General features: G+C 45.6%; 16 protein-coding genes across 19 annotated transcripts; 5 read left to right on the top strand and 11 right to left on the bottom strand.

Moving 5' to 3' along the window:
- Positions 1 to 1,067: 1,067 nt before the first annotated feature.
- LOC6549336 (inactive peptidyl-prolyl cis-trans isomerase shutdown) lies at positions 1,068 to 1,882 on the bottom strand. Its single transcript, XM_001975600.3, has 2 exons — positions 1,857 to 1,882; positions 1,068 to 1,788 (listed from the first exon to the last, which is right to left on the bottom strand). Exon 2 carries the CDS (start codon positions 1,767 to 1,769, stop codon positions 1,182 to 1,184), a length of 588 nt encoding a protein of 195 aa, XP_001975636.1. The 5' UTR covers positions 1,770 to 1,788; positions 1,857 to 1,882; the 3' UTR covers positions 1,068 to 1,181.
- Positions 1,883 to 2,438: 556 nt separating this feature from the next.
- On the top strand, positions 2,439 to 3,357 carry LOC6549337. Its single transcript, XM_001975601.2, has 4 exons — positions 2,439 to 2,590; positions 2,644 to 2,763; positions 2,824 to 2,980; positions 3,037 to 3,357. Exons 1-4 carry the CDS (start codon positions 2,486 to 2,488, stop codon positions 3,249 to 3,251), a joined length of 597 nt encoding a protein of 198 aa, XP_001975637.1. The 5' UTR covers positions 2,439 to 2,485; the 3' UTR covers positions 3,252 to 3,357.
- A 64-nt stretch (positions 3,358 to 3,421) lies between these two features.
- On the top strand, positions 3,422 to 4,023 carry LOC6549338. The gene is made up of 3 exons (XM_001975602.3): positions 3,422 to 3,573; positions 3,634 to 3,811; positions 3,865 to 4,023. Exons 1-3 carry the CDS (start codon positions 3,490 to 3,492, stop codon positions 3,981 to 3,983), a joined length of 381 nt encoding a protein of 126 aa, XP_001975638.1. The 5' UTR covers positions 3,422 to 3,489; the 3' UTR covers positions 3,984 to 4,023.
- On the bottom strand, positions 4,011 to 4,707 carry LOC6549551. The gene is made up of 3 exons (XM_001975603.3): positions 4,605 to 4,707; positions 4,453 to 4,548; positions 4,011 to 4,398 (listed from the first exon to the last, which is right to left on the bottom strand). Exons 1-3 carry the CDS (start codon positions 4,689 to 4,691, stop codon positions 4,057 to 4,059), a joined length of 525 nt encoding a protein of 174 aa, XP_001975639.1. The 5' UTR covers positions 4,692 to 4,707; the 3' UTR covers positions 4,011 to 4,056.
- Positions 4,708 to 4,811: 104 nt separating this feature from the next.
- Positions 4,812 to 5,645, bottom strand: LOC6549552. Its single transcript, XM_026980497.1, has 3 exons — positions 5,431 to 5,645; positions 5,274 to 5,372; positions 4,812 to 5,215 (listed from the first exon to the last, which is right to left on the bottom strand). Exons 1-3 carry the CDS (start codon positions 5,524 to 5,526, stop codon positions 4,850 to 4,852), a joined length of 561 nt encoding a protein of 186 aa, XP_026836298.1. The 5' UTR covers positions 5,527 to 5,645; the 3' UTR covers positions 4,812 to 4,849.
- LOC6549553 lies at positions 5,611 to 6,667 on the bottom strand. Its single transcript, XM_001975605.3, has 2 exons — positions 6,407 to 6,667; positions 5,611 to 6,352 (listed from the first exon to the last, which is right to left on the bottom strand). Exons 1-2 carry the CDS (start codon positions 6,605 to 6,607, stop codon positions 5,840 to 5,842), a joined length of 714 nt encoding a protein of 237 aa, XP_001975641.1. The 5' UTR covers positions 6,608 to 6,667; the 3' UTR covers positions 5,611 to 5,839.
- Positions 6,668 to 6,742: 75 nt separating this feature from the next.
- LOC6549554 lies at positions 6,743 to 7,519 on the top strand. Of its 2 annotated transcripts, XM_001975606.2 has the most exons (3): positions 6,743 to 6,922; positions 6,978 to 7,061; positions 7,119 to 7,519. In XM_001975606.2, the coding sequence occupies exons 1-3, from the start codon at positions 6,827 to 6,829 to the stop codon at positions 7,482 to 7,484; spliced, it is 546 nt and encodes a 181-aa protein (XP_001975642.1). In that variant the 5' UTR covers positions 6,743 to 6,826; the 3' UTR covers positions 7,485 to 7,519. The 2 variants fall into 2 exon arrangements, with proteins under 2 accessions (XP_001975642.1, XP_015012385.1); XM_015156899.2 differs by having other exon boundaries at positions 6,978 to 7,519.
- Positions 7,520 to 7,533: 14 nt separating this feature from the next.
- On the bottom strand, positions 7,534 to 8,664 carry LOC26526588. Its single transcript, XM_015157334.2, has 4 exons — positions 8,494 to 8,664; positions 8,319 to 8,435; positions 7,867 to 8,261; positions 7,534 to 7,804 (listed from the first exon to the last, which is right to left on the bottom strand). The coding sequence occupies exons 1-4, from the start codon at positions 8,587 to 8,589 to the stop codon at positions 7,534 to 7,536; spliced, it is 879 nt and encodes a 292-aa protein (XP_015012820.1). The 5' UTR covers positions 8,590 to 8,664.
- A 115-nt stretch (positions 8,665 to 8,779) lies between these two features.
- Positions 8,780 to 9,868, bottom strand: LOC26526377. Its single transcript, XM_015157309.2, has 5 exons — positions 9,720 to 9,868; positions 9,548 to 9,661; positions 9,182 to 9,411; positions 9,014 to 9,124; positions 8,780 to 8,961 (listed from the first exon to the last, which is right to left on the bottom strand). The coding sequence occupies exons 1-5, from the start codon at positions 9,819 to 9,821 to the stop codon at positions 8,790 to 8,792; spliced, it is 729 nt and encodes a 242-aa protein (XP_015012795.1). The 5' UTR covers positions 9,822 to 9,868; the 3' UTR covers positions 8,780 to 8,789.
- A 109-nt stretch (positions 9,869 to 9,977) lies between these two features.
- On the bottom strand, positions 9,978 to 11,118 carry LOC6549555. The gene is made up of 5 exons (XM_015156182.2): positions 10,880 to 11,118; positions 10,704 to 10,820; positions 10,415 to 10,635; positions 10,239 to 10,349; positions 9,978 to 10,176 (listed from the first exon to the last, which is right to left on the bottom strand). The coding sequence occupies exons 1-5, from the start codon at positions 10,985 to 10,987 to the stop codon at positions 9,996 to 9,998; spliced, it is 738 nt and encodes a 245-aa protein (XP_015011668.1). The 5' UTR covers positions 10,988 to 11,118; the 3' UTR covers positions 9,978 to 9,995.
- Positions 11,119 to 11,173: 55 nt separating this feature from the next.
- On the bottom strand, positions 11,174 to 12,178 carry LOC6549556. Its single transcript, XM_001975608.3, has 5 exons — positions 12,041 to 12,178; positions 11,868 to 11,984; positions 11,647 to 11,813; positions 11,485 to 11,595; positions 11,174 to 11,365 (listed from the first exon to the last, which is right to left on the bottom strand). The coding sequence occupies exons 1-5, from the start codon at positions 12,128 to 12,130 to the stop codon at positions 11,185 to 11,187; spliced, it is 666 nt and encodes a 221-aa protein (XP_001975644.2). The 5' UTR covers positions 12,131 to 12,178; the 3' UTR covers positions 11,174 to 11,184.
- Positions 12,179 to 12,346: 168 nt separating this feature from the next.
- LOC6549557 (general transcription factor IIH subunit 1) lies at positions 12,347 to 14,789 on the bottom strand. 2 transcript variants are annotated; one of them, XM_015156181.2, is made up of 6 exons: positions 14,744 to 14,789; positions 14,309 to 14,577; positions 13,910 to 14,248; positions 12,885 to 13,850; positions 12,653 to 12,828; positions 12,347 to 12,597 (listed from the first exon to the last, which is right to left on the bottom strand). In XM_015156181.2, exons 2-6 carry the CDS (start codon positions 14,460 to 14,462, stop codon positions 12,472 to 12,474), a joined length of 1,761 nt encoding a protein of 586 aa, XP_015011667.1. In that variant the 5' UTR covers positions 14,463 to 14,577; positions 14,744 to 14,789; the 3' UTR covers positions 12,347 to 12,471. The 2 variants fall into 2 exon arrangements, with proteins under 2 accessions (XP_015011667.1, XP_001975645.1); XM_001975609.3 differs by having other exon boundaries at positions 12,351 to 12,597; positions 14,701 to 14,780.
- Positions 14,790 to 15,118: 329 nt separating this feature from the next.
- On the bottom strand, positions 15,119 to 15,947 carry LOC26526179 (activity-regulated cytoskeleton associated protein 2). The gene has a single exon (XM_015157271.2). It carries the CDS (start codon positions 15,778 to 15,780, stop codon positions 15,199 to 15,201), a length of 582 nt encoding a protein of 193 aa, XP_015012757.1. The 5' UTR covers positions 15,781 to 15,947; the 3' UTR covers positions 15,119 to 15,198.
- Positions 15,948 to 17,272: 1,325 nt separating this feature from the next.
- On the top strand, positions 17,273 to 19,691 carry LOC26526601 (activity-regulated cytoskeleton associated protein 1). Its single transcript, XM_015157335.2, has one exon. It carries the CDS (start codon positions 17,390 to 17,392, stop codon positions 18,152 to 18,154), a length of 765 nt encoding a protein of 254 aa, XP_015012821.1. The 5' UTR covers positions 17,273 to 17,389; the 3' UTR covers positions 18,155 to 19,691.
- A 552-nt stretch (positions 19,692 to 20,243) lies between these two features.
- Positions 20,244 to 21,793, top strand: LOC6549558. Its single transcript, XM_001975610.3, has 2 exons — positions 20,244 to 20,434; positions 20,604 to 21,793. The coding sequence occupies exons 1-2, from the start codon at positions 20,372 to 20,374 to the stop codon at positions 21,381 to 21,383; spliced, it is 843 nt and encodes a 280-aa protein (XP_001975646.1). The 5' UTR covers positions 20,244 to 20,371; the 3' UTR covers positions 21,384 to 21,793.
- A 105-nt stretch (positions 21,794 to 21,898) lies between these two features.
- On the bottom strand, positions 21,899 to 25,416 carry LOC6549414 (spermatogenesis-associated protein 20). 2 transcript variants are annotated; one of them, XM_001975611.3, is made up of 5 exons: positions 25,089 to 25,416; positions 24,891 to 25,028; positions 23,112 to 24,569; positions 22,843 to 23,048; positions 21,899 to 22,780 (listed from the first exon to the last, which is right to left on the bottom strand). In XM_001975611.3, exons 1-5 carry the CDS (start codon positions 25,238 to 25,240, stop codon positions 22,317 to 22,319), a joined length of 2,418 nt encoding a protein of 805 aa, XP_001975647.1. In that variant the 5' UTR covers positions 25,241 to 25,416; the 3' UTR covers positions 21,899 to 22,316. The 2 variants fall into 2 exon arrangements, with proteins under 2 accessions (XP_001975647.1, XP_026836348.1); XM_026980547.1 differs by having other exon boundaries at positions 25,097 to 25,164.
- Positions 25,417 to 25,561: the final 145 nt, after the last annotated feature.

Here is a 25,561-nt window from a genome sequence, read left to right as displayed (position 1 = left end):
TGATGTGAAACTCGTTGCAGGCCGCCTTTGAAGTCGCAGCCTGATTTAATTGTGAATTTCGGAGCCGTTCAGAACACCTCTCACTTGGGGCCTAATCAAATTAAACTCAAGTGGCAGCGCCTCGGGTCTGACAGTTATTGAAATATCAATATGGCTAGGCCCCGGGAAAATGGTTTCCGGGAAAATGTCTGAAATGAAATTGTAGAGAAAACAAGGGCAACATTTTTATTTACCGGCATTTTTGTTCCTGCCTGCTAAATTTTTTATCAGAATGATAAACATTTAGACGGATGTCCTGGCTGCTTGGAATGCGTGCGACACATGAGGGTTGCTGTGTGGATTTTGAAGTCGCAGACACAAGGGTTTCGGGGGCGGCGATATACCCAGGCAAACTGTTTGATTTTCAAACAAATGCTAATGTCAACTGCCACTCAGAGGCATTTAAATTCCAATTTAAAAATGCTTTCTCTCGATGCCAAAAGCAAAGACATGTTCGTTGTCCTGTTTCGAGTCTCTGTCCCTGTTTCTCCGATTCTCTGACCCGTTTAAAAGCGTTCGTCCTGTCTCATGCATATTTAATGTCACACGCATTTCTCTGTATTTTTTGCGGACATTTTTCTCTTCTTAAATGTTTTTCACATCCCTGCACATGAAAGTTTTTTAATTCATTTCAGCTTTGTTGCAAGCATTGTTTCGATATTCAATAGAAAATGCTGTTTTGCTGCACCTGATATGCTTGAGGAAATGGGAAAACTAAAATCAATCAGAGTGTGAAACTGGGATAAGCTAGCATTAATTCATTCGGATCATGCACTTGCCTTACTTCCATTTAAATAATATACTGTCGCAGCATTTAAGCCTGCCTTAAGCACAAAGGAACTGCGATGAAATCGTTTTATGCCCGAAATGCCATCAGCTTAGTGGTTAGGACCATAAGGAGCAAATCACTGAGCAGAAGACACAACGAGCACACAAAAGCGAAACTCGCACACGCACAGTTACACTGAAGAAAAGTACTAGCATTTCAGGCCAATTATAAATACTTATCGGAAATGTATCAATGTATATATACTGCTTTTCATATATTATTATCAGCGAGTGGCTTGATGCTTCAAATGGAGATTTATGGTAAATTCAGTTGATTTTCATATTTAGGGCTTCGGTTATACGCAACAGGCACGTTATATGGACAGCTGAGAAAGCATTTGTTTCGTCCCCTCAAGATCGCCGATTCTCTTGCTGATTCTGGTAATCTCCTCCTTAATACTCTGCTCCCCGGGCTTTTTCTTCAGCGCCTTTGTGTAGGACAAACGGGCAGGATAGTATTTACCCAAGGCCTCTAGGGCACGACCCTCCTGACAGAGCGCCCACCACGAAGGATTGTTTTTGGTCAGGAGGCGCAAGTCCTTCATGGCAGTGCAGACGCACTTAGACCGCCTAATCTTGTTGAAGCAGACCATCAAGTTTTCGAGGAGCGCGATCAGCAGATCAGTTCGCTGGCACTCCTGCTCGAAACTGCAAACTCTGCAGTTCTTCATAGAGTTTATTGCTTTCATAAAAGCGTTTCCTGCACTGTAATAACGAAAACGCCTCATCCAAGACCTTCCCTGCTGAAACAGAGTTACTGCCCTGCGATTGATCACGTAAAAAATGTCGGCATCCTCATCGGGGCTCAGTGAGTAGTCGTCCACATCCATATGGAACAGGCCAAGGGTCGTGGCCCCACTGTGTTTCGGTAGTTTGAGAACCACTTGCTTGTAGGGGCGCATTGTGCGATATTAGGATTTCCTAGCTTTCAAATAGTCAATGGCTTACTCAGGCAACTATAAATTTGGATTGTGCCAGTCTCTACTTACAAAAGGGCAACAGCTTGTGATTTCTGTAATGCTTATTGCGGCCTAAGCTAAGTAAGAGTAGAGATATTCAAACGTGACAGTCTTTGAGCAGCAAATGCCCAGCCTACTTCTCGCAGTGTACACATGCATGGCAGCTGGTGGTTGGTAGGAGCACTCAACAATTACTTAGCTGGCATCTTCAACACCTCGGTGTCAAGGGGTCTCGTCTTTCAGCATTCTCATTAATTACACGCCGCACTAATTAGGCTGTAACGGCATGGGGAAAGGATTACTCGGAGCATCACCTGGTTGCCGTTCCAGTGAATCACTCGGTTCTAGCCCGCGCTTATCTGCCATCCGTAATGCTTTTTCGCCCAATTTGCGGCAATACTTCTGGTATTTCCCCAACTCTTGTCACGCACCAGCTCTGCCCAAATAAAATCGAGTGGAATCGAGTCCGGTCATCAGTCAGTCAACCTTTGTGCCGCCCAGCCTTCGGCAGACTCATTGAACCAACAAACAATGCAGACGACCCGACTTCATTACAAGCCCATTAAAAGCGGGCTGAAATTTGGCTATATAAAGCGAGCGGCGGAGAGCTAGAAAAATTTTATTTATTTCACGGCACCACAGTGAATCACACCTTAAATATGCATAAATACGAGTATGCCATTTGTTTTGGTTTTTTACTCATTTTTCTGGATTGTTCGCGGGCGACATTTAACTGCTCAGCACCGCCGAACTTCAACAACTTTGTAAGTGGAACTAATCGTAGAAGAGTAAGTGTAATTGAAACTCAACCTTGTAGGACATCAACTCATGCTGTCGCACGCCGGAATTGGATATGGGTGATGTGCCCCAGAAGTGCCACAAGTATGTGAGTGGCTTGAAGTCGGCGAACTCGAAATACCCCAGCTATGCTCATCTGGTAAATATTTGCAAATGAGTAAGGATAAAGACAGCCCTTTAACTTCTGCACACAATACAGTGCTATCCCGATTGCATTTACCGCGAGACGGGCGCCATGGTCAATGGAAGAATTAAAATAGACAGAGTTAAGCAGTACTTGGAAGAGCACGTTCATCGGCGGGATCAGGACATCGTCTCCTATATAGTGCACTCCTTCGAGTCCTGTCTGTCCAACGGTGCGTATGTGTGATGCCATTGACATTGTAGATACCATTATGCCATTTGCTTGCAGTTAAGGCTCACATGAAGACATTAAACATTGAGTCCTACAAAGTGCTGCCCCATGGCTGTTCCCCCTTCGCCGGAATCATATATAGCTGCGTGAATGCCGAGACTTTTCTCCACTGCCCCCCGCAAATGTGGAAAGACGAGAGACCCTGCACTTTGGCCAAGCAATTCGCCGAGCAGTGCAATCCACTGCCCCATGTTCCGCTGCCCAGCAGCTGATGCTCCATATAGATTGATTTATCCAATGTGAACCTACATTTAAAGTAAAAGTTTCGTCCATTAAGTTTAATTTGTCGCTAGCCGTTTAAAAGTCATTAAAGCCGACCTCGGTTTGTTGACCATTAGCCAGCAAATTGACCATAACCCAGTGCGAGTACTTGTCATCTGCTTTTTATTGGGCTCTATGATCACACAAAGTTCGATGTTCGATTGGACCACAGTTGTCCACTAGGCTGCAATGAACCAGTTAACCTTTGTCACCTGTCTTTTGTTCTGGTCGGGATCTCAAGCGGCCTTCCAGGACTTTGTGATAGGACCTGAGGTAAAATAATCCTGGGCACTACTTTTAGACTGTAATAAAAACGCATGAGTGTCCTTGTAGTCCTATGAAGATGCTAACGATGTGGTCCCGTTTGGTCAAGATTTTTCGGAGGAGATGGACGAGGATTCAATGGTGTCATTCCAGGACGTGCAACATGATGGATATGTGGATACCAATCTGCTGATGAAGGCTCTAATGCAGCATGCCAAACGATTGGGCATGAGTTTGGAGGAACTTGGTGAGCAGTCGGACTTCGCATGGTAGTTCAGTTTGAAAATAGGTATTTTACAGCTAGCTTAAATATGCAGCAAGAAGATGAGGAATCTGTGAGCGAACTTGGTTGTTCGTCTGGGCAAGACGTCTTCGGATACCCAGAAAAGCCTACTTGGCGGGATGTACTCTTCAACTAAGCCAAATAAATGTCATCACACGGTGATCAAAGCAGCTGAATTTGTGCGATTTATTTCACCTTCAAAGTCAAATTTAGTATATGTCATCGCAGCGAATGTTGTAATCCCTGGCCTCCTTGCAGCTGGCACTCTTGCTCCAAACCCGGTCCGGGCAATTCCGGTAGACATATCGATGGGCACACAGACCATACACTATGGCCATTGAGCCACATTTTCCGGTGAGGGGCACACGGCGGCGTTTCAGGGCCTTAATAAGTACCTCTTCCTGACTGCTGCAGCTCTTGCATCCATCCACGTACACCTGCCCAAATTCATCAGAGTCCAAAATGGTTTTCATCATCTTTTCGATATTTTCCATTTCCAAATGCGTGCCGTTCAATGCGTTCGCCGCTTGAAAGATGCACTCAAAGCTGCACTGAAGGATCGGGTTAGTCAAATGTGAATTCTTTGGGTGAATCAGCTGACTTACAGGTGATATATGGGCTCCATTGACCAAATACTGACTGCACTTGGAGTTGAAACTTGAGAAGTTCAGGTTAGGCAGCTTGCAACAGTTTTTCAAGGCCTACAGGGTATGAACTATAATTATCCTAAGTCCTAAATCCTAAGTGCGGTACCCACAGTTACATCCGGCCTATTGGAGCAAAGGGGATCGGCAGCCCGATAGGCTGGTATAAGTATCAGTGCCCAAGTCAGCAGGTGGAGCATTTCGAGTTACTTCTGCGGTACTAACATTCCCCAGTATTCATATATACAACCTGAATGGGATATCCTAACGACTTTCAATGCGGCCCATTAGCTTAACGCATCCCATCAAACGAATACATGTTCGTTTATATTTTTATTACAAGTACTCGTATATGCCTTTATGGTAGGCGATTACTAGAACCACGTGTCGGCTTCGAACAGTTCATGTTCTGCAATCGGGCCACTTCGCAAGATTCAGTGCCGGACCAGCTGGATGATGGGCAGTGGTCGAAGACATATCTCTGGGCACAAAGTGCATAGAAAAGTGAAAACGGAGAGCACTGTTCTGTTCTTCCTTGGGGGCGAGGCCTCCTATTGCTTAGCATCTCCTGCACAGAATCCGAACAGCCCATTAAGCCATTGAAGTAGGCTTCTTCAAAGTCCTGATTCCCGAAAAGCTTCTCCAGCATGAGTTGGGCATTGCCAGGATGAATAGCTCCGTCCACAACTGTGTTGGTCTTATTGAAAATGCATTCATACAGGCACTATAAAACAAAACCGGCTCATCAGGTGCCAACTTTATAGGGATAAGCTCTGACATACGGGTGAAATTCTGGGAGCTCCAACTGGCATATATTTACCACACTGGCCTTTGAACTGGTAAAACCTAAGTGTGGGATAGGCGCAGCAGTCCTTGACAACCTGAAAGAATAAGAAACCAATATATTGATGATCGAAGTGATGATTCGTTATAGCTCACATTGAAATCCTGCCGCCGAGTACAGTCCACATCGATTGGATTACACCCAGCCATCGCCAGCAATGAGCAGATCAGCAGGGCTATTTGCCGTGCCATTATTTTAGTCAGTCTGAGCTCCGTCTGGTGCCGGCGGCCTACTTTATAACTCCAGGTGCGTGACGATCCACCAATTAATCGAGCACAGCTAAAACTCTTTCCGGTGACGGTCTTGTGAGCGAAAATGTGCAGTCATTGTAGTGGACTTATAGCGGCTCAAAGTCCAACATTATGTTCGATCGGGGGCTCGGCTTAAGCCAGACAATTGCCATTAAACTAGCTCATCAGCTTAAATGCAATCGTTTTAGCGTTGTAGAACTGGAAAACCAGACAGATACATATAGGTAATCCCTAGTACACAGATCCCCAGTTACTAAGCCGATAAGAGCATTGAGACCATCAGGGTTAGAAAACTGGCCAGGAGCAGATGGAGTCCCTCTGAACCTATAGGCCTACAGCCTTTGTCCGGTAGTCCATCCTCTTTTCCCTTTAGTACGTTCGTTTTTTCGTCCAGTTTCTTTGTGCAACTGGACAACAGTTTCTGGAGACTGTTGCACGTGGAATCCTCCATCCAGTTTTCAAGGGGGCAGTTCGCGGTTAGGTACACCGTGGTACACTGGGCATGGAGCATGGCGTATGGCAAACAGGTGGAGGAAGCCATGCCCATCCTATCCGACACCTGGTTGGAGTACAGCAGCAAAAAGTCAGCGTGCCTTGAGCCCAGGGCTTCGCAAGTCTCGTGGGCTGCCTTCAGAGCGGCTCCGTATTTATCGTAACCATTCAAGGGACTGTACAGGCTTGTGATCATCATGTAGAGCTCCGGTTTCTTGATCTGGTTATACTGATCCAGTAGTTCCCAGTGCCTATACAGACATTCATAGCGGCACTGCGGAATGATTCTTATTCAGCACATTGAGGCGTCTGCACTAAAGTTACTCACAGGACCATAGTCATCCCAATACGGTGTGCAATTGCTGCCAACGAATAGGAACTTATCAAGAAAGGACTTTCCGCAACAGTAGACCAACTTTTGCGTGTTTAGAAGCTCTGTACATTTCTGCAATCCCCCTATATCATTGGAGTCACTGTAAACCAGCAAAGGAAGCCACAGAAAACCAAGTAGATGCAGCACCGAAGACATTTTGGAGTTGCCTCTTTCTGAACGGGACAAGAATTAAACGTAAAATTTTGATAATGCCTTTTTCGCTGCCAAATGAAGTAAATTACAAAGTAAAACCTTCACAGCCTTAGTGGGTTAACATGTGGGGACAGTTGATCTTTTCATGTCATCTCCCTGAAACCACACGCAAGCACATATTTCCGCAATGAATTGGATCATTCGGCTGTGGAAGCTTCAGCTATGCGGACGGGGCGTATACTTGTTGCCTTAATTTCGTTGTGTTTTATAGTTCCTTTTCGGGCAGCAAAGTGCAAGGCAGCGCCCAAATCTGTGCAAGTAAGTGCATAGTTAATATACTTTTATTTCTCTATGCTTAATCCATTATTTACAGAATGTACACGTTTGCTGTTCAGCGCCCCTGCCAAACTGGGGAGTTTTCAACAGAGAGTGCCTTAAATCGGCCACTCAGGCAAGTGTAAGTAGTAAAAGCATATCTCAAAGTCAAGATAATTTGGCCAGCTGCCTCATCAAGTGCCGTTTAGATTGCATCTTCAATGCCAGCTCAGTTCTGCAAGGAAATCGATTGAACCAAGCGAAAGTTCGACCCATGTTGCAGCGGGCCTTTACCAGCGAACCAACCATCGATGTCTACGAGTCCAACTTTGCCAGGTGTTCATCGGTGGTCAGGAGCAAGTACCTGGAGCTTTCTCCACTAAGTCGTCAGAGCGACGCCTGTGACCGACACGCCCTCTTCTACAGCCTTTGTGCGTATGCTCGCTTGATTTTCACCTGTCCGGAGCAAATGTGGCAAAGGAAAAATAGGATGTGCCAGGAGGCCAAGAACTACGCGAAAAAATGTCCATGGGCTGCGCTAAAAATGTTTATGAAGAATACTTAAAAGATGTTAAAACGAATACCAGTTATGAGAGTGATATCTAGCGAGGATTTTAGTGCATTTTGGTTTTAGTTTTCACTGGTTGCGTGATCATGTCGAGAACACTATGTTTACACTGCAGTTGATAGCCCCCGCAGTTCCCATTCCGCCCATCCAGTTCGGCGATGTAGTAACGCTTAGGTAATTCCTCATAGCGAGAGCTACTGGGAGTGAACATTACATGGATTAGGGTGCCGAGAACACCATTTAGCTCTCCCAATTGGTAGCTATTCGCCTCGCAAATCAGTCTTAGTAAGCAATTCTCGCCCGAGCCTAGTCCATGCCTGAAAGTATATACAGAGTGTATTGGAGCTTAAGGGCAGACAAATGCTGTAGTTTGTCTTACAATTCGAACCGATGATTGATAATCTCGTAGAACTTGGTACGTGAGAGTAGTGACCTCCTCTGACGATCTCTGCCCACAGGATCACCCATGCCATCCAAGGGAAACCCCTGGAAGAAGTCTTTGTAGTCGTCGTCCACCTCTTCTGGTGGTGGCTTCGGTTTTGACTTATGCTTTTTCTTATGCTTATGCTTGGGCTTATTTTTCTGTGGCTCAGAACCAGGCTTAGGCTTAGTCTTCTTTTTTTTCTTATCATGATGATGATGGTGTTTGTGTTTGTGCTTGTTACCAGAGTGCTGATCATCATCGTAATAGTCATCGTAAACGAAATCCTCATTCTCATGGTGGCCGTGGTGATCACTCAGTAAACTATCATCATTTGTGCCATTTCCACGTCGCTTAAGAGGGAAAAAATGTTTATATGTATATCCCCTGAGTTTGATCTTCAATCTTACCAAAAACGGTGGTTTCTTTTTCCAGGTTCTCGGCAAGTCGTAGGAAACTTCAAAGTTATAGGATAAAAAGGCTTCTTCAAACTTTAAGTCCAAAGGCAAAGCGATGGCCACAAATAGCTAACCAGGGCGTGAATAATAGATATTATTCTGCATTATTTAGCAAAGAAAAACTTACCGAAGATGCTCCTCCTGTACTCCAAACAAATTTGGCTTGCGAGGCCTTGATGCAGCCAAAAATCAACAGAACTAGGAATGTTACACGTCCGTCCATTGTATCCAACCACCCCTATTCAACTGAAGAGTTCGTTTTGGAAAGCCAATGTGAAAACCTTTCTTTCCAGCTAGAAGTGATGATCCAATTAATGATTTCTAGTTTCTAGCAGCGAAAGTTGCTAATTGAAAAGCCAGTCAATTCAGGCCAAATGGTGTGTTCTAGTAACAGATTTAAGAGGCATTTTGGGTATCTTTTATCTATATTTTATTGCGTTCTAAATGCTTGAAAATCTCTTCGAAAGGTTCTGATATAAGCTCCAAAATACTTTCGCCACAACCTGGTTCGTAGAAATGGCAATGACCGTTCCAACCATCATGCTCCGCTTGGTAATAGCGCAGGGGTAACTCTTCAGACTCCGATGAGCTGGGACTTTAAAGTTCAAAAAGTTATATTGGGTTATTAGAAGATGCCTTAATAATACCTGAATAAAACGTGCATTAAACTGCCCAAGACGCCGTTGAATTCATCCAATTGAGCAGCACTTGCCTCACAAATCAGCCGCAGCAAGCAAGATTCACCTCGAAAACCACTTCTAGAATACTTAGTTAAATTAGCCTGGTCCTGGCTTTATAGCTTATATCTAACCAACCTTTTCAGTTTATCTATGAAAATGCGATAGATATTTGAACGTGTGAGCAAGGATCTAACTTTGCGTTCTTTGGAAAGGACTTCAGTGGTTTCCTCCAGTTCTTCACCACCTTCCTCATTTTCCTCCACAGTGCAGTTTTTGCAAGGAGATGCCAATTTCCGAGAAGACTCTGCATCCGTTTCCGTATCAGTTGCTTCTAAAACTTCCTCCGACTCTATGGGACCATTTTGCTAGAATTCGAGCCATGGGTAAATAACCAAACATTACTCCCTTTCTGGTTGAACTGTTAATTGCTCCATAAAGGCGTGTTAATTGTCAACAAATGTGGCGTTTTATAGCCGTAAACAAACCTAAAATGAAACTTACAAATATTGTCCATTTCTCCCAGTTCGTGGGCAAATTGTAGTTGGCCTCAAAATTGTACGAGACAAACACATTTCGATGGGGTAACTCGAGGGGAACGGCAATAGCGGCGAAGATCTAAAATCAAGATGATACACGTGTGCTTCCTAGGCTAAATAGTTCTTGAAGAACTTACACCGTGTGTGCTGGCAGGTGTAAAGGCCACAAAGGAGTTGGTTATGTCGAGGTAGACGGTTAAAAGGAAAAACACTCCAAGAAATGAGCTAGTGAAATTCATTTTCTCGAACCAGAGACAGACGATAGACCACCACGATGCTCAGACAGCAACTGAATTGCAATCCACGCCAAGTACTCGCAACAAGTGCGTGGCGAACGCCAAGCAAGTGGCCGCTAATTTGATAGGTAAACCCCCAGAAAGTTACTTGGCTTGGTTCTTGGTCAGTACTCCAGTTTATTTGCGCCTTCGTCGGCTTACAATGTCGCCTAAAGCCTGTTCCAGTGGCACGGAAACGAGGTCCAAAATGTTGTGATCACAGCTTTTGGTATACGCGGAGCACTCCTGGTGCTCCCGACCATCCCATTCGGCCTGGTAATACTCATTGGGCAGGTGCTCATCCTTCGAGCTGCTGGGACTACAATAATATGAGAAGTTTGATTGATCTTGGGGCTTATTTAAAGAAAGTTATGAGCTGACCTGAATATAATGTGAACCAGGCTGCCCAAAAATCCATTAACTTCGCCCAGTTGTGAAGCATTTGTATCGCATATCAAGCGCAGCAAACAGGGTTCAGCTGGAAACCCTGATCTGAAAATATGTAAATTGTACTATTAAATACTTTGATTTAATAGTCTTGATAGTTTGGCACCAACCTCCTTAATTTATCCCTTAGCATTGCATAAAAAACCGATCGACTCATCAGAGTTAGACCACGCTTTTCGCGCGACGCAGCTTTAGTTGAGTTATTATTTGAGGAAGTGCTATTTGTATTTTCCTCAGTTTTCCAATCTGTGCAGTTTTGGCAGTGTCGGCCTTTGGCCTCACGTCCCGTGGTCGGATATGTGAGATAGCTGTCCTCAAAGTCCTGACCCATCTAAAAATGTTGACGAACAAAGCGTTCAAACAAAAGACTCAAGTAGCGAACCTCGATAAGAAACCCACCAAGATCGGTGGATATTTGTACACGTGTTCCGGTTGATAGTAATTAAACTCGTAGTTATAGGACAAAAAGACATTGCGATGTGGCAAGCCAATAGGCACCGATATGGCCATGAATATCTATTAAGGAAAGAACCACTTCTTAGTAAACAGATCATTAGAAATTAAGTTGAATTTACCCCATACTCGGAGTTGGTGGTAAAAAGCAGCGCAGCCCTCGCCAAATTGAGGTTATTTATTATGGCACAAAGGAAAAAAGATGGTGAAAATATCAAAGATCTGTACATGGTAAGCAATGGTAAACAATTTCCGATGTTCGACTGTGAGCGTTTTAAAAGCAACTGGAGACCGCCTTGGCAAAAGTCGACAAGAAAGGTGCGTGTCCAAGAAGCTGTTAATTAAAACGAAGAATTGGAAATCTACGTCGGGTCGAATTGGTTCAATGCAGATTAAGCTGTAATCGCCTGTTCCACTATCCAGTTTATTATCTTCCATTTCTTCTATCCAGAGCTTCCTTAAGAACATCGTGCACTGGCCTTGATATCAAATCCAATACATTCTCTTCACATTGGCTTCCATAAGATGAGCAGTCGCCATACCGAAGGCCATCCCATTCGGCTTGGTAGTAGGCTTTGTCGAGATTCTCGTCACTGGAGCTGCTAGGTCTGCAAGAGGAAACCCCAGTGATTAAGTGTGGTGCTAAAAATATCTAGCGCTTAAAGCTAGCAGGTGTGGTCAGAGCTTTCATTATCATGTGCAGATCGTGAGAAAATCGTACACTTACGTGAACAAGATATGCACTATGCTGCCCAAGAGTCCATTGACTTGGCCAAGTGTTGATGAATTCGTTTCGCAAATCAAGCGCAGGAGGCAGGACTCAGCAGGGTATCCTAATCTGTGAGGATTTTTATTAGTAGATATGCCTAAAGTTTTTATTAAGACAAACCTTTCCAATTTATCCTTGAGCATTATGTAAAAATTCGTCCGACTCATGATCGGTAAAGTCCGTTTCTTGGTTAAACTATTATCATCCACAGCACGAAAGGATCTGCTGCCGCTCCTACCACCGGTGGTATTATACGTCAAATAACTATCCTCCCAGTTATCACCCATCTAAGCAGGACGAAAAATATTTTTCCCGATACATCTGAGCTTGTAAAAACTTACCAATATCGGAGGATACTTGTAGACGTGCTCGGGCTGGTAGTAGTTGAATTCATAGTTATAGGAAAGGAACACATTGCGGTTCTTCAAGGAAAGTGGCACTGATATGGCCATAAAGATCTAAATATTTTTAATAAATGCATTTATGCTGGAATAGAAACAATTACAATACTTACACCGAATTCCGAGTTGGTTTCAAATAATAAAGTGGATTCCACAAAGATGAACTTTAGAAAAACAAGGCCAAATAATGTTAAAATATTCATTTCTTCAAAATATGCTTGAGGAGTCGCGACCAATAACTGCCATCCAACTAAACCGTCGAGCGCCCAAGATGACAACTTTTATAGAATCGAACCTGTTAATTGATGGCCCGTGAGTAGCCATCATAACTAACCACAGTCTGCCGCTGTACCAAAATAACAGCAGTCACGATTACAGACATAGAATTGCCCAAAACAAGACATGGAAACAGGGCTAGCCTACCAAGTTGCAAATAATGTTTTATTCCAATGCGTTCCGCATACGTTTATAGTTTAGCCTAGTCTATAATAATGGTTCTTGAGGTGTGTGGCAGATGCTCGAGCTCGCCTCCGTTGAGCGTTTGCTACCTGGTGTTGCGCAGTTTTCGCTCCTTCCAAGTGGCGAACTTGCTGTTGGCGGTGCGCAGCAGCTGGTTCAAGTGCTGGGTCAGCGAGGAGCGCAGTGGCGAGAGTTCGTGCATGGCGCGGTTCTGCAATATAAGGAGTTTTGTAATATCTTTTTAAGGAAAATAGGATAAAAACCACCTCAAAAGGCACTAGTTTGGCCATTTTGAAGCGCTGCAAAGTCTCGTGCATACGCTGTAACTTCGCTTCCAGCTCTTCCGAGGTGGGTGGAAAGCAGCTCCAAAAGTGTTTTAGCAGCTCGGACAGCGAAAGGTATAAGTGGCGCAGCTCTCGTTGGAAATCATTCGGAACAAGTTCTGTAATTTCATCCTAAAGTTGGTAACAATTTTGGTTAGGAATTATTTTCACTTACGTCCCGCTGACTGCTCTTGGAAACCGCGCATCATGGAACCGCCAGGACTCAGTTCACCGAGAGCATTTACTGCCGCCTTGGAACAGATGAACGTCCGTTGCACGTTGCGGTTCAGCCACGATTCCGAGTTCCGCACCAGCTTATACTGCACCTCCTCCAGACTCATTGGATCGTTGTGGTTGTCGTACATGCTGTTCTGGACAGGGCCGTTAAGGTAACGCTCCACTTTGGACAATTCGAACTGCTTAGACTTGGCTTTCTCGCCGTTGGCGGGATCATCATTTCCTTCCAATAGAGGGTCCCCGAGATCCTCATAGTGAATCTTTTCCATCAGTCGTTGCTTTTTGCTCTGCGGCTCGTCTTTGTCCACCTGGTCGGCGGAATTCTTCGTGGCGGTGGCCGTGGCCTGGGCCTTTCCATTCATACCGTTCGTATAGGCGGATTGGGAAACAGGCCCGTTGGCATTATTGGTACCATTGGTCATATTTGACGGCGCTGAAGTCACGTTAGCACAGGTCTTAAGCACCATGATGGAATGCTGGTTGAATCGCTTGATCATGTTTTGGTGCACAATGTTCCCGCTGTTCACGACGTTGCGATCCCCGGCAACGCTTCCAAAGCCCTCTTCTAAAGGAACATCCTCAAACTTTTTAAGGTCCAGCAAGGGATCACCAGCTCCCTGCTGTACAGCCGCTTTTAATGCCTGGTCATCGATCTTGCCGCACTCCGTGAATATATCCTTTGTGCCAGCTGTCAGTCTGTCACGATGAAAGTAGTGTGACTGGAAAAACTTAGTCCAAAACTCGGCTTCGGGCATTTTGGAAGGCACATTCTCAAAATGCTTGCGTTTAACGGCGGGATAGGTCTTGAAAATGCAGTGAATCACATCAGAGGTGAGGTTGTACTTGAGGCCATTGCAGCCGTCTGTTTGCGGCTTAATGTCGGCCAAAAAGGCGCCAGAAACACCTAAGATTACAATTTATAAGAGTGTGGAATAAAAGGCACAAAACCTTTGTTATACATACCGATCTCCTGGGACTTGCCCATTTTCTTAAGAGCGTGATCCTTGGCATGAGTAGCCCAGAACTCATCGCTGGTTAGGACTTTGGTTATGACGAGGTCCTTATAGAGCTGCAGCAGGTTGGGATTTTCGACGAGGATGCGGTTCTTGTCTTCCAGGTCCTTGTCCACCTTACGCTTGAAGTTGGGAAGCAGCTGCTGCAACAGCTCCTTGACTTTGTCCCTGTCGGCAAGCATGGCTGCTTGTCCCTGGCGGTTGACGAAGTGGAAGGTTGACGTGTTGCCGTCGTGGAGTACCACTTGCAGCTGCACCTTCGGTTTTCCCTCAGGAGATATCTTTTGAGCTGAATATAAAAAAATAGGGGTTACCAAATATGGTAAAGAAGGATTCGAGAACAACCCACTCTTGATATCCGCATAGCGATGCGAGACTGTCACCGTGTCCCGGTGCTCTGCCATCCAGGCCACACGCTCGTTCATTACGTAGAGCGTGCCGTCGCCCTTCTTGTACCGCACCTCGCCCATCTGGAGCAGCACGTCCTCACTGCTGGTGGTCATCGTGTCCTCCGCCCGGCGCTCAGCAGTCGAAGTCCCAGTCGCAGATATACGGACGCCGTCTCACATGAGAGCCTTCGAAAGGACGAGAAGGGGGACGCCAGAAGTTTCCTGCCACCTGAAAGAGCATGAAATGCGATCTGAGAAGCATCTTTGGCTGGCGGAAAAGTGCCGCCTGGTAATTGCGTATGTCGCCTGCGCCGGCGATACTTTTCCCCATTTGGCGGTCGACGAAACGCACAATCCCACGTTATTTCCACGATATTACTGAAAACGCAACGCACCTCGGCCAGGCTAGGGATGTAAAAACACGATGCATCGAGAATCGATGTTCCGTGCCCTTAACTTTCGATGTTTTTTGTTGATACCGATACTTCGGAACATATCGGTGTTTGTTGGGCCAGCTGTTGAATTATAGACCTTTCACACAGCCACTTTTTGTTCCATTTGAATTATTAGACTACAAGTAGCAGTATTTTCAGGAATATGGATTTCTTTGATTTTAACTTGTTAACAGAGTTCTTATCAAATGTAGTTGAACGCTTGGGATTCTCGTTGTTGATTTTAATTAATGTTGATTAATGTTACAGGCTTCGACAATTTCTTCATCGAATGAATAATTTCTAAAAAGCTTCAAAATAAAAGCTAACCACACCACATTCATTCTGCCCAAAAAAGGCAGATTTTTTTTTTATTGTAATCCGAGCTTATTGCCTAATTTTAAATAATTTTATTAGCTTCAGTACTTTGTGCGCTCCACGTTACGGCCCCGATCGAGTAGCTCCCGGAAGGTCTTGATCTCGTGGCGCGGAATGCTGTCCCGGTATTTGGGCTGCATCAGCCCGTAGATGAAGTCCAGCTCCGTCTCCTCGTTGTGCCGTCCCTCCGGCAACTTGGCCAGGAGGGCTCGCTGCTTGCACACAAATGAGTCGATTACCTCGCTGTGGGCCTGCTTCGTCTCGAAGATCTCAATGTAGATCTGGTAGGCGGGTTTGGTGGGCGAGAAGTGATCGCGCAGCAGCTGGAGGGCCTCCGGCCAGGTATTGACATCCCGGCGCACACCCTTCCACCACATCACCGCAACGCCTTTGAAGAGCAGCGGCAGACCCTTCAGCGCATCCCTATCGCTGATGCCCTCCACATCCTTGTACGTCTCCACGGCATTGATGAACTCGTCCACGGCATCGTGATCCCGCTGGCCACTGAATTTCACCGTGCAGTTGCTGAAGCTGCCCTTGGATGGCGGTTCCTCCTTGATCGGCGCCAGCGATTTAATAGTTTCGATGAATATGCGAAACTGTTCATCCGACATCTGCGTCATTTTGTCGCCGGATTCTTGGGTTTGTTTGGGTTCCAAACGCCGGGAACGGGGCAGCTTCAATAACGATTTCAGGCCCCAATCGTTTGATGACTGGGGGGCAACTGGCGTCGATTTTTGCCTGCTCAGCGATTTCGCTTGTTGTGAAATCAAAAGCAACTTTGCTCTCTTCTTTGTGAGCAAAAAAAGCTCCAATATTTTCGTTGGACTCTCTGGGGGTTCCCTCCTGCTATCTGCATTCCGATTTACACGAATTTGTTCTATAGATAAAGCACCCAGATAACAGGTGGCATTCAAACATGTCACTTTGATAATGGGTGGAATTATTAACTATATACACACATATGTATGTACATAGTGCATGCACTTTTACTCTTAGATTTATTTGGAACATCTACTTCATATGGGGTGCACATTTCAAATTATTCAAGTTATATGACGTCATCTCTATTGATTTGTTGAATTTTTAATACATCAAATGACTTCGTAGGCAAAGCACAGTTTTCGGTCAAATTCGGATATACATACATATGTACACATGTATGTACATAAGTCATTTGAAATTCCATTTAGTAGTAATACCCAAATAATTTCTTGATATGTTATTGTTTTTCAGAATATTGTTTATTTAAAAGTAAATAACTTCTTAATGTTTATAAAACATGAATAAATCCCCTTTAATAAGAAAAAATTAACCAATGTTTCTTGCGTGTTGATAATTAGGCTATGAGTCAGTTTAAAGAATTTCGTACGACAATGAAAAACGATTATGTAGTTCTAGGAAACACACTAAAAATACAAACAGATGAATAGTTTCATATTATAAAAGATTGTAAAGAACAAAAAATACATAGTTTAATAGCTCTTTCAATTGAACAGCTAATTTACAGTGTTTTAAAATTGCATGTAGTGCAATAATAATATTACCTTAATATAATAAAATCGAAATAAAAATATAATAAAATGCACATGGGGTTGACAAAATGCGTGTAAAATAGGTTGGTTGTTGTTCTAAATAAAATCAAATGGAATTGTTTTTGTTTTTTGTAATATGCTAAAGAAGTCCAAAAACAACACGACATTTATTTCGTCATGTTCTGTAACTGATACTTTTTTCATGGAGTATAAATACATATAATATGTTCAACATTTATGTTGTGACAATTTCACATGAAAATGAAATAATATAAGTCGAGCAAACTCGCTAAAATCTGCAGACAAACCCCTCTAAAAACTTTCCTTTCAGTATGTTGTTCAAATAACTAGGAGCTATCAGTTCTACCAAATTTAGATTTGTTTATCAGTTTTGGGACATATTTACAATCAGGTTTGTCCATCAGTGGTATGTAGTTACCGGCATTCAAACTGCTATTATCGTACATAAGTATAGCGTGATGATTCACTGAGTAGCAATACCAAAAACCGCTCTCACATCGGCTCTCCCAAATTCCCAGAGCTTTTTCAAAGTGCGATTTCACAACCGGCGGGTATAAAAGGCCGCCATGTGGGGAGAGCTCCTCAGTTCAAATCACCGGCCGCATTCGCCACACTGGCTTTGTCCGCCGACTGAACCACCAAACACTTTGTCACCCAACCCCACAGAGCAGCAGAAATGGCACAACTTACGCAAATGACCAACGAGCAGCTCCAGAAGCTGATCGAAGCGGTACAGGCAGCCGCCGTGTCTGCCGCCGGAAGTGCAGCCGCAGCCGAGGGAGCAGACGCCACCAAAGGCAAGGGCAACTTTTCCACGTGCACGCACAGCTTCGGCGGAACCCGCGATCACGACGTGGTCGAGGAGTTCATTGCCAACATCACGTTGTACAAGGAGCTGGAGGGGATCAGCGACGAGAACGCTCTGAAGGGCATCTCACTGCTGTTCTATGGAATGGCCAGCACCTGGTGGCAGGGCGTCCGCAAGGAGGCCGCCACATGGAAGGAAGCCATCAACCTCATCCGCGAACACTTCTCGCCCACCAAGCCCGCATACCAGGTCTACATGGAGTTCTTTCAAAGGAAGCAGGAAGACATTGACCCCATTGACACCTTCGTGATCCAGAAGCGAGCGCTGCTGGCCCAGCTGCCCAGCGGTCGCCACGACGAGGAAACGGAACTGGATCTCCTGTTCGGTCTGCTGAACATCAAGTACCGCAAGCACATCTCCCGCCAGAGCATCCGTACCTTCAAGGATCTCTTGGAACAGGGCCGCATCATCGAGCACAACAACCAGGAGGACGAGGATCTGGTCGCCGCAGCAAAAAACACCCGTGGCTCCAAGCGCACCACCCGCTGCACCTACTGCAGTTTCCGGGGCCACACAGTCGACAATTGTCGCAAGCGCCAGAAGGATCGGCAGGAGGATCAACGCGAGGAGTAGGCGGCACAAACACCGCCAAATACCAAGGGGCAGCAGCCACCGTCATTGGTGACCTCATCGCTGCCCAATACAGAACTTTTCGTAGCCTCGCCGGCCGATCGACGCCAGAGACAACGCCCAACAACCGGGGAGATGAGGAGCGGCAGCAACACCAAAAGCAGCAGCAGCAGCAGCAGCATCAGCAGCAGCAACACCAAAAGCAGCAGCAGCCACATCTCATACTCTCCATACTCACTGGCAATCGGCGTGCCGGTAAGCCGCGATTTAGCTTCTGAAACCCACGCTGTTTGTATTGCTCTTCGCAATACCTCGAAAACGGCTCTATTTCTATAATATTTCACGCCGACTCGCGGCTATTTTGGCACAGAACGCCAGCATTTGGAAAGTAATTTATATAATTACTTAGAATATTGAACATGTATTTTCAACTAGTATGTAGATTTCGAGAATCATCGGGCGGAGCGGCTGAGGATCAGGCATTTCGTCCGTAAAATCGGTTATTCGCAATGGAGGACTATGAAATTCGAACCAGATGGCGGGTAAAGTGCCTCGGCATGGAGCCCCCATTTTCTTCGAATCTGATGCTCTGACATCGCGAGTCCGAAATGGATGTTGCTTGATCTCCAGTCGCCCCGCACAACCGTTGATTCTCACAACCGCCGGCTCCACTTTGTGCCGGTCAGCGGAGGAGCAGCGATTAGTTGGCTGTCAAGAGAGATGATTGCTGTGTTGAAAGACATGGCAATCATAGCTTTTGTATCCATTATTTGTGATTTTTCGTCTGATCCCGGTCCTTTGTGAAGCTGGCGAACCCGTCCGGTGAACGCCCACTTAGATCCTTTTGCCGAGGGATTTCGACGGCCCCGAAGGCGGGCGCCACTCGTTTCCGGTTGTGGCTTCGGCTGCTTCCGGTTTCCGGTGACGCAATCCTTCGCGATGTCCCCCCTGCGAGTGGAGCTACAATGGGCGTGAGCCGGGCAAAACTTAAATTTCGTCAGAAATTTAGGACACCAACCAACCAACCAACCAACCAACTTGTTTTGAATTTTTCAAAACTAATTGACCACATAGCACTACGATGGCTAACGATTCGCCATCCGTGCGGTTGGCACGCCAAGTTGTCTCTTCGAGATCAGGGGCCTAGGGCTGTTTAACATTCGACCCCAGCGATTTCGCGACAGGTTTCGGCACGCCAGTATCCATCACACAAAATCCAGGGGCTGGGACACGTCACTACCGGACTCCTCCAGCCGGCACAGACCTCCCCGCCCCCAACCATGTAAAATCGGCCGCTTGTGCAGATGCCATAGGCGCGACCAGCCATCCGACCTGGAACAACTCCGGAAAATGGTGACCAGACTTGCTCGTGCGCCTTCAACTGGAGTCTTGGCCACAAGCACAGCAAGGCTTTGGCCCGCTATCCCCATACAGAAACCAAGAGTGGGGCCTATGGTAGACCGCAAGTGGCTGATAAATACACAACAAACTTGTAAGACTGAAACCAGATTATTATTAAACTACAGAACCAGCAAAACTATGCGTTTGTTTTCGTTTTATGGGGTGGTTGGAATACAACAATTGTACAGGAAATGAGTTACATTGTTAAAAAGTTGTTCTTAAACAAAAAAAATTGATTTTATAAAAATTATTTCAAAAGTTATATATAAAATAAGAGAAAAAATAAGAAAGCTCAAGCCTTTAAAAGAAAAACCTATTTCATATAATTTTGGACACGATTTAAATGTCTGCCAAATCTAATATCATTTTAGTCACTATTTAAATGTCTGCAAAATTTGATATAATTATAGTCACGATTTAAATGTCTGCAAAATGTTATATAACTTTAGTCACGATTTAAATGTCTACAACATTCAATTTGTATTGGATTAACAGTGAAGCGCGTTACCAACTTCAAGCTTTAAATAATAGTTATTTTGAAATCGCTCCAATCAGATTCAAATTTAAACAGAATTCACTTGCTGGCCAATGACATCCCAATCTGAAGTCAGCTGTTGCTCCAGTCAATGCGCTGGTCACACATCCACCATGCTGAAGACCGATAACGCCTACAAGTATCGACGTGCTATGGGTGCCGATTGTCCCATATAAATAAAGCCTGATGATATCGAAGTTAAGCCGCCCGATAGGCTGAAGCAAATATCGATGACAGTCTTTATTTATATATTTCCTAATCAATATACCTGATATCAACAACTGATGCACAAAACACACCGTCTCACCACCGACAGCCAGTACATGGAGGTCGAAGGCTTGCTGCAGGTAATTGGATGCAATGCGTCCGCGAATGAATGAGTCGGTTTAATCTAGAGGCTACTACAACGCCCTTTCTTTTCGCCCCGTCGCACCACACGACACCACTCCGCTCTCCGCTCGCCATACTCCACCCACTCGAAAAACCTGGCCAAAAACCACGCACACTAATGCACAGGCCATGGACATGCCCACCAGCCACGATCCGGAGGCGGAACTGGAACCGGAGTCCACGTCGCTGTGCCGCCTGAGCCGATACAACGTGACCAACCTGTACGATGGGCCGGCGGGAGGGGGTTCCACTTTGGCCTCGGGCCGCCAGCGTTGCTACACAATGCCGCATGTGCCACCTCCAGCGCCGCCCTCCACGCCCACTCTGTTGACAAGCGGGGGCGGCGGCAGCAGCAACTCCGTATCCGTCTCCATCTCACCCACCTGCTCCGCTGGAAGCCATCCCTTGGATAGCCAAAGCTTGAGCCAGAGCCCCTTGAACCACTTCATCTACGTAAAGAATGGCAAGAACCTGCGTCGCGAATCGCGCTGCGTCGACTCGGAGCTGTCCAAGTTATTCAACGTGGTGTCCATTACAAACCGGCTGACGGCTATTAAGAACCGCAGCAATTCCATTTCGAATTCCAGTGGAATACTCAATGCCTCGCGCACCATATCGAAGTTAAACGGGGCGACGGCCACCAAGATCTTCAAGATCCACCGGGATCCGAAAGAGTTTCTCCGCGAAACGGACGAGGATTCGGTGTCGGCGCCGGAGTACGACGAGGAGGAGGAGGATACGCGCTTCCGTTTCTTTCGGCGAGCGCGCTTCTCGCGGAGGTACAGTACTGCGCGATCCGGGCGGAAATTCGCGCGAAAGTTCGCACGATTTGAGCACCATGAGCGCATGGAGACCATCGTGGATAGTTTCGATGCAGCCATGAGCTTCAATGATACAGACACCTGAGAGGCAGAGGGCACGACGAGAACGACGACGACGGCAACAGTTGAGGATGAGGCATGGCAGATGGTCGGCCAACCAATGTGATGAATGTGAATTTCAACTAAATTATTTTAATTGCTACAAACTACTATTATTACGATTATTATTACCGATTACCGAGCTGTTCTCTCCATACGTTTAGTTTCCTTGTACGCCGATTGCCGTGGCCTTCGAGATCCCAGCACCACTCCTGCAATCGATCGGGTTTGGTGGCGGATCGCGGACGCAGCGCAGGGCACGCATTTAGTTTAAAGCCTAGTTTTACGCCTACGCCTCTGGGGCGGAGCAGGTGCAGCCGACCACCGAATGGTTGATAGCTCCACGAACAGAACGATTCCAATAAATGCACAAAACGTGTTGTATTCGAGAAGAGAGATTATTCGACGATAGTTTCATTAATGGTGTGATGTGCATTGTGCTTTTACTTCAACTTTAACGATTATTATAGAATATATAGAACATATATGCCACACATTGTATATGTTTTCCACCTGCTGTCTTTATTAACGTTTTATATGGACATGTATAAGGTTAATTCGGCAATTTGTCGCTGTTAGGTTCGTTTTCTCGTTCACAGGGAAGTTAGTTGTAGGTTTTAAGCTGGAGAGACTTGTTGAATCGGCAGTTTAAAATCTACATAATAGCTTAATACCATTCAAATGAGAAGAGGGGCCTTGTACAGCAACTTTAACCAACTCTAGACATTTAGGGAGCAATGCAGTCTCTTAGACTTAACAACGGAGGAAGCTGAAGTCGCTAGTCTACTGGGGTCTTTAATAACGGGCTCTTAACACTAAGTAGTTCCGAGAACTCCTTTTCGCTTTCGAAGCAAAGAAATAACAATTAATTAACATCTAGAAGTTCTAAAAATACATTTCGAGTAAATTTGCGTTTGATCTAATCACGTTTTGAGAAGAAATATGCCACTAGGTTATCCTCCAGCTGCTGCGGATCGGTAACTGGCATACGGCAAGCTCGCTCGTGACAAATGTAAACTGTAGTTTTACCGCCTACCATCTTAAACTTTTTCTGCAAGCGATGATTGAGGACTTCCTCTGGGTTCGAGGGATCCACGTGCACTATGATCATGCTTGGAATATAGAACTTGCGACAAATTTCCACGAATCGTTGGGTGTCTGGCGAATCCGGTCCCACCACTGCCACAAGATCCAGGCCGTTCTCGTACATCAGCAGGGCGGACAGCATCTCTGGGAGAGCGTGGCCGAAGGGCGATACGTCGGCAAAGAAGTTCAGTAGTTTTCCGGCCTTCTGGATATAGGCACTTTCGTCATAATAGTGCGCCAGTAGGACGAGATTGCCTGCGGATACACTGTTGCCACAAGGCTCGGCTCCATCGTGGTCTTAACGAAATTTAAGAAATTAATCATTGGTAAAGAATGTATTTACAAGCTATCCCATTCACCTTCCTTGTACCGCATAATAATATTGGGCGCATCCTGCTGCGAGAAGAAATACGCTCCGTTTTGATCGTCCCAGAACAGCGTGTCCTGGGTCTCTTGTAACTCCTTTGCCCAATGCAAAACATCTACGTCGAGTGTAGCTTTGTAGTAGTCCAGCAAGCCCTTGATGAGGAACGCATAGTCATCTAGGAATCCATCAATTTGCGGTCTGCAAACGGCAATATATCTGAGTCACGTATCGGGAAAATGTAGAAAGTAATTTAAAACTCACTCATTCTTCTCCAGGGTTTCATCACCAACGGCTACGCCATAGCAGGAGCGGATGAGCCGCTTCCGTTCCGGATCATACATTTCCTTGCGAAGAAAATCAAGAAGTTTCTCTGCTGTCTGCATATACTGCTCCCTGTTCGCGGAGTAGCAATTGGCTAGCTTACAGAGTCCCGACAGCACCAGGCCGTTCCAGGCGCATATAATCTTGGTGTCCAGATGTGGGCGCGGTCGCTGTTCCCGGAGAACGTGCAATATATCATTGGTTGTGGCAAGAAGCTTTTTCAATTTATCCGCCTCCAATTTAAAGTTAGCACAGGTGTCTTCCTCTGATCCTCGTATGATTAGAATGTTCTTGCCAGTGAGATGACCATGGGGATCGCTGGAGGCTTTAACATTTCCCGGTGGCTTAAGATCGTAGTGGTAAGCATATATCTCAAAAGCACGCTCGGCCGTAATGTCGTCAAAACGCTGCGCCTGATCCTGGACCGCAGCTTGAATTTCATCCCAGGTCCAAGCGTAGAATGCTCCCTCTACCTTTACTTTGTCTTCGTGGGTAGGCAGAGAATCCGCATCCTCGCCGGCATAAAATCCCCCCATAGGGTGACTTAGGTCCTTAACCAAGTACTTGTAGATTTTGTCCCCATAGCCCAAGAATGTTTCGTCCCTGGACACCTTATAGGCATTGGCAAAGGCCCCCATTAGTTGACCCTGATCATAGAGCATCTTTTCAAAGTGGACGTTGTGCCAGTCCTCAGTGGTGGCGTATCGAGCAAAGCCGCCAAAAATGTGGTCATTTATACCACCCTTTCCAATTTGATTTAGTGTTTCAATCACCATGTCCAGAACATCCACATCCTTAGTGACGAGGTAGGCGTGGAAAAGAAAGTTTATGCGCGGCACCTCTGGAAACTTGGGCTCCGATCCAAATCCTCCATAGGTTTCGTCGAATCGCTGCTTATGGATGTTGATGGCTTCGCTTAGCTTGTCAATAGCACTTCCTTCTTTAAATGACACTTCTGCAGCCGACTGGCTCTCCAGTATAGTAGAGAGCATAGACGATCCGGTTGTTAGAAGGAACTCCTTGTCAGCATTCCACTTTTTAGCAATGGTTTTCAGAACAACTATAAATGAGTGCATTCCATATTGGGGTTTGTGGGGGAAGTAAGTTCCCGCCACCAGTGGAACCAAATCGGGAGTTAACCAAACATTCATCGGCCAACCACCACTGCCCTTGGTCATCAGAAGGAACTTCATGTATATCTTGTCGATGTCCGGACGCTCCTCCCGATCCAACTTGATGCTAACAAAGTGTTCGTTCAAAAAGGCAGCTGTATCGGGGTTCTCAAACGATTCGTGCTCCATTACATGGCACCAGTGACAGGTGGAGTAGCCCACTGACAAGAAGATGATTTTGTTCTCCCTGCGGGCCTTCTCGAAAGCCTCTTCACCCCACGGGTACCTGCAAGGGGTCAAATGGCAATAAAATATATGTAGTCAATATACATTTAGATTAAGACCAAATAACAAGTTTATATAATAACCAAGGGACGTGACTGATCAGTAAGTAATGTAATTTAAAATGTAAATCTAAAGGTAGCGAAAACCAGTTATACTCGTAGTGACAGGGGCTAAGCACGCATATATTTTATTATTGTTTTCATTGCCATTCCTCAAGTGCTTGAGTTTTATCAACCTTATCTCTTCTCTTATCACACGCGATTTAAGACTGAATAACACCCACGCACTTCGATGCCTCAGTCCTCAGTCCTTCACTACTCACCAGTCCACTGGATTGTAGGCATGCTGCAAAAGATACGGAGACTTGGAGGCGACCAAGCGATTGCCCTGCTTGGCGGGTTCCGCTCCGGACTCTTCCTTGGGTGCTTCTCCTCCGGTGGCCATTGTCCGAAATTTCTGGCTGTGTCACACGCAATAAATGATATCAAAACAGGTGGTTGATAGGACGGACAGGGCTTACTTGCTCACCGCGCGACTACGACAACCGTTGTGTAGGAGTCGTAGGTTCCGACGGACCGATTCGGATTCGGATGGCGATGTATCTGCTTGGAGTTTCAAGGTCGTTTGCAGGGAGCTTCGTATGCGGGGGAGAAGCGGCCTGACCTTGAACATAGCAAACGAATCGGGATTCTCGGGGCTTGCGCTGTGCTTTCACTCGACCTCGTCCAATGCCAACAAAACTGCAACGTGTGCAAACGACGCGAATTGACCAATGTTTTTAATATTGTTTAGCATATCGGCATAGTGCTGGTACCAAATGCGATGTTATTCGATACCATCGGGTGGTCAATTTCAAGTGAAGCCTATTTTGCAGCGCACTTATCGATTATTTTTACTTTAAACTAACAGTTATCATTTTTGTTTAATTTAATTTTTGGATTCTCAAATACTCCGCCTTTTTAACTAATATTTCAATGCTTATCTTTCAGACTT

The sequence above is a fragment of the Drosophila erecta genome, unplaced genomic scaffold (assembly GCF_003286155.1).
Source record: "Drosophila erecta strain 14021-0224.00,06,07 unplaced genomic scaffold, DereRS2 tig00000092-arrow-pilon, whole genome shotgun sequence".
NCBI classification, from domain to species: domain Eukaryota; kingdom Metazoa; phylum Arthropoda; class Insecta; order Diptera; family Drosophilidae; genus Drosophila; species Drosophila erecta.
This window is presented reverse-complemented; position numbering and strand designations above follow the sequence as displayed.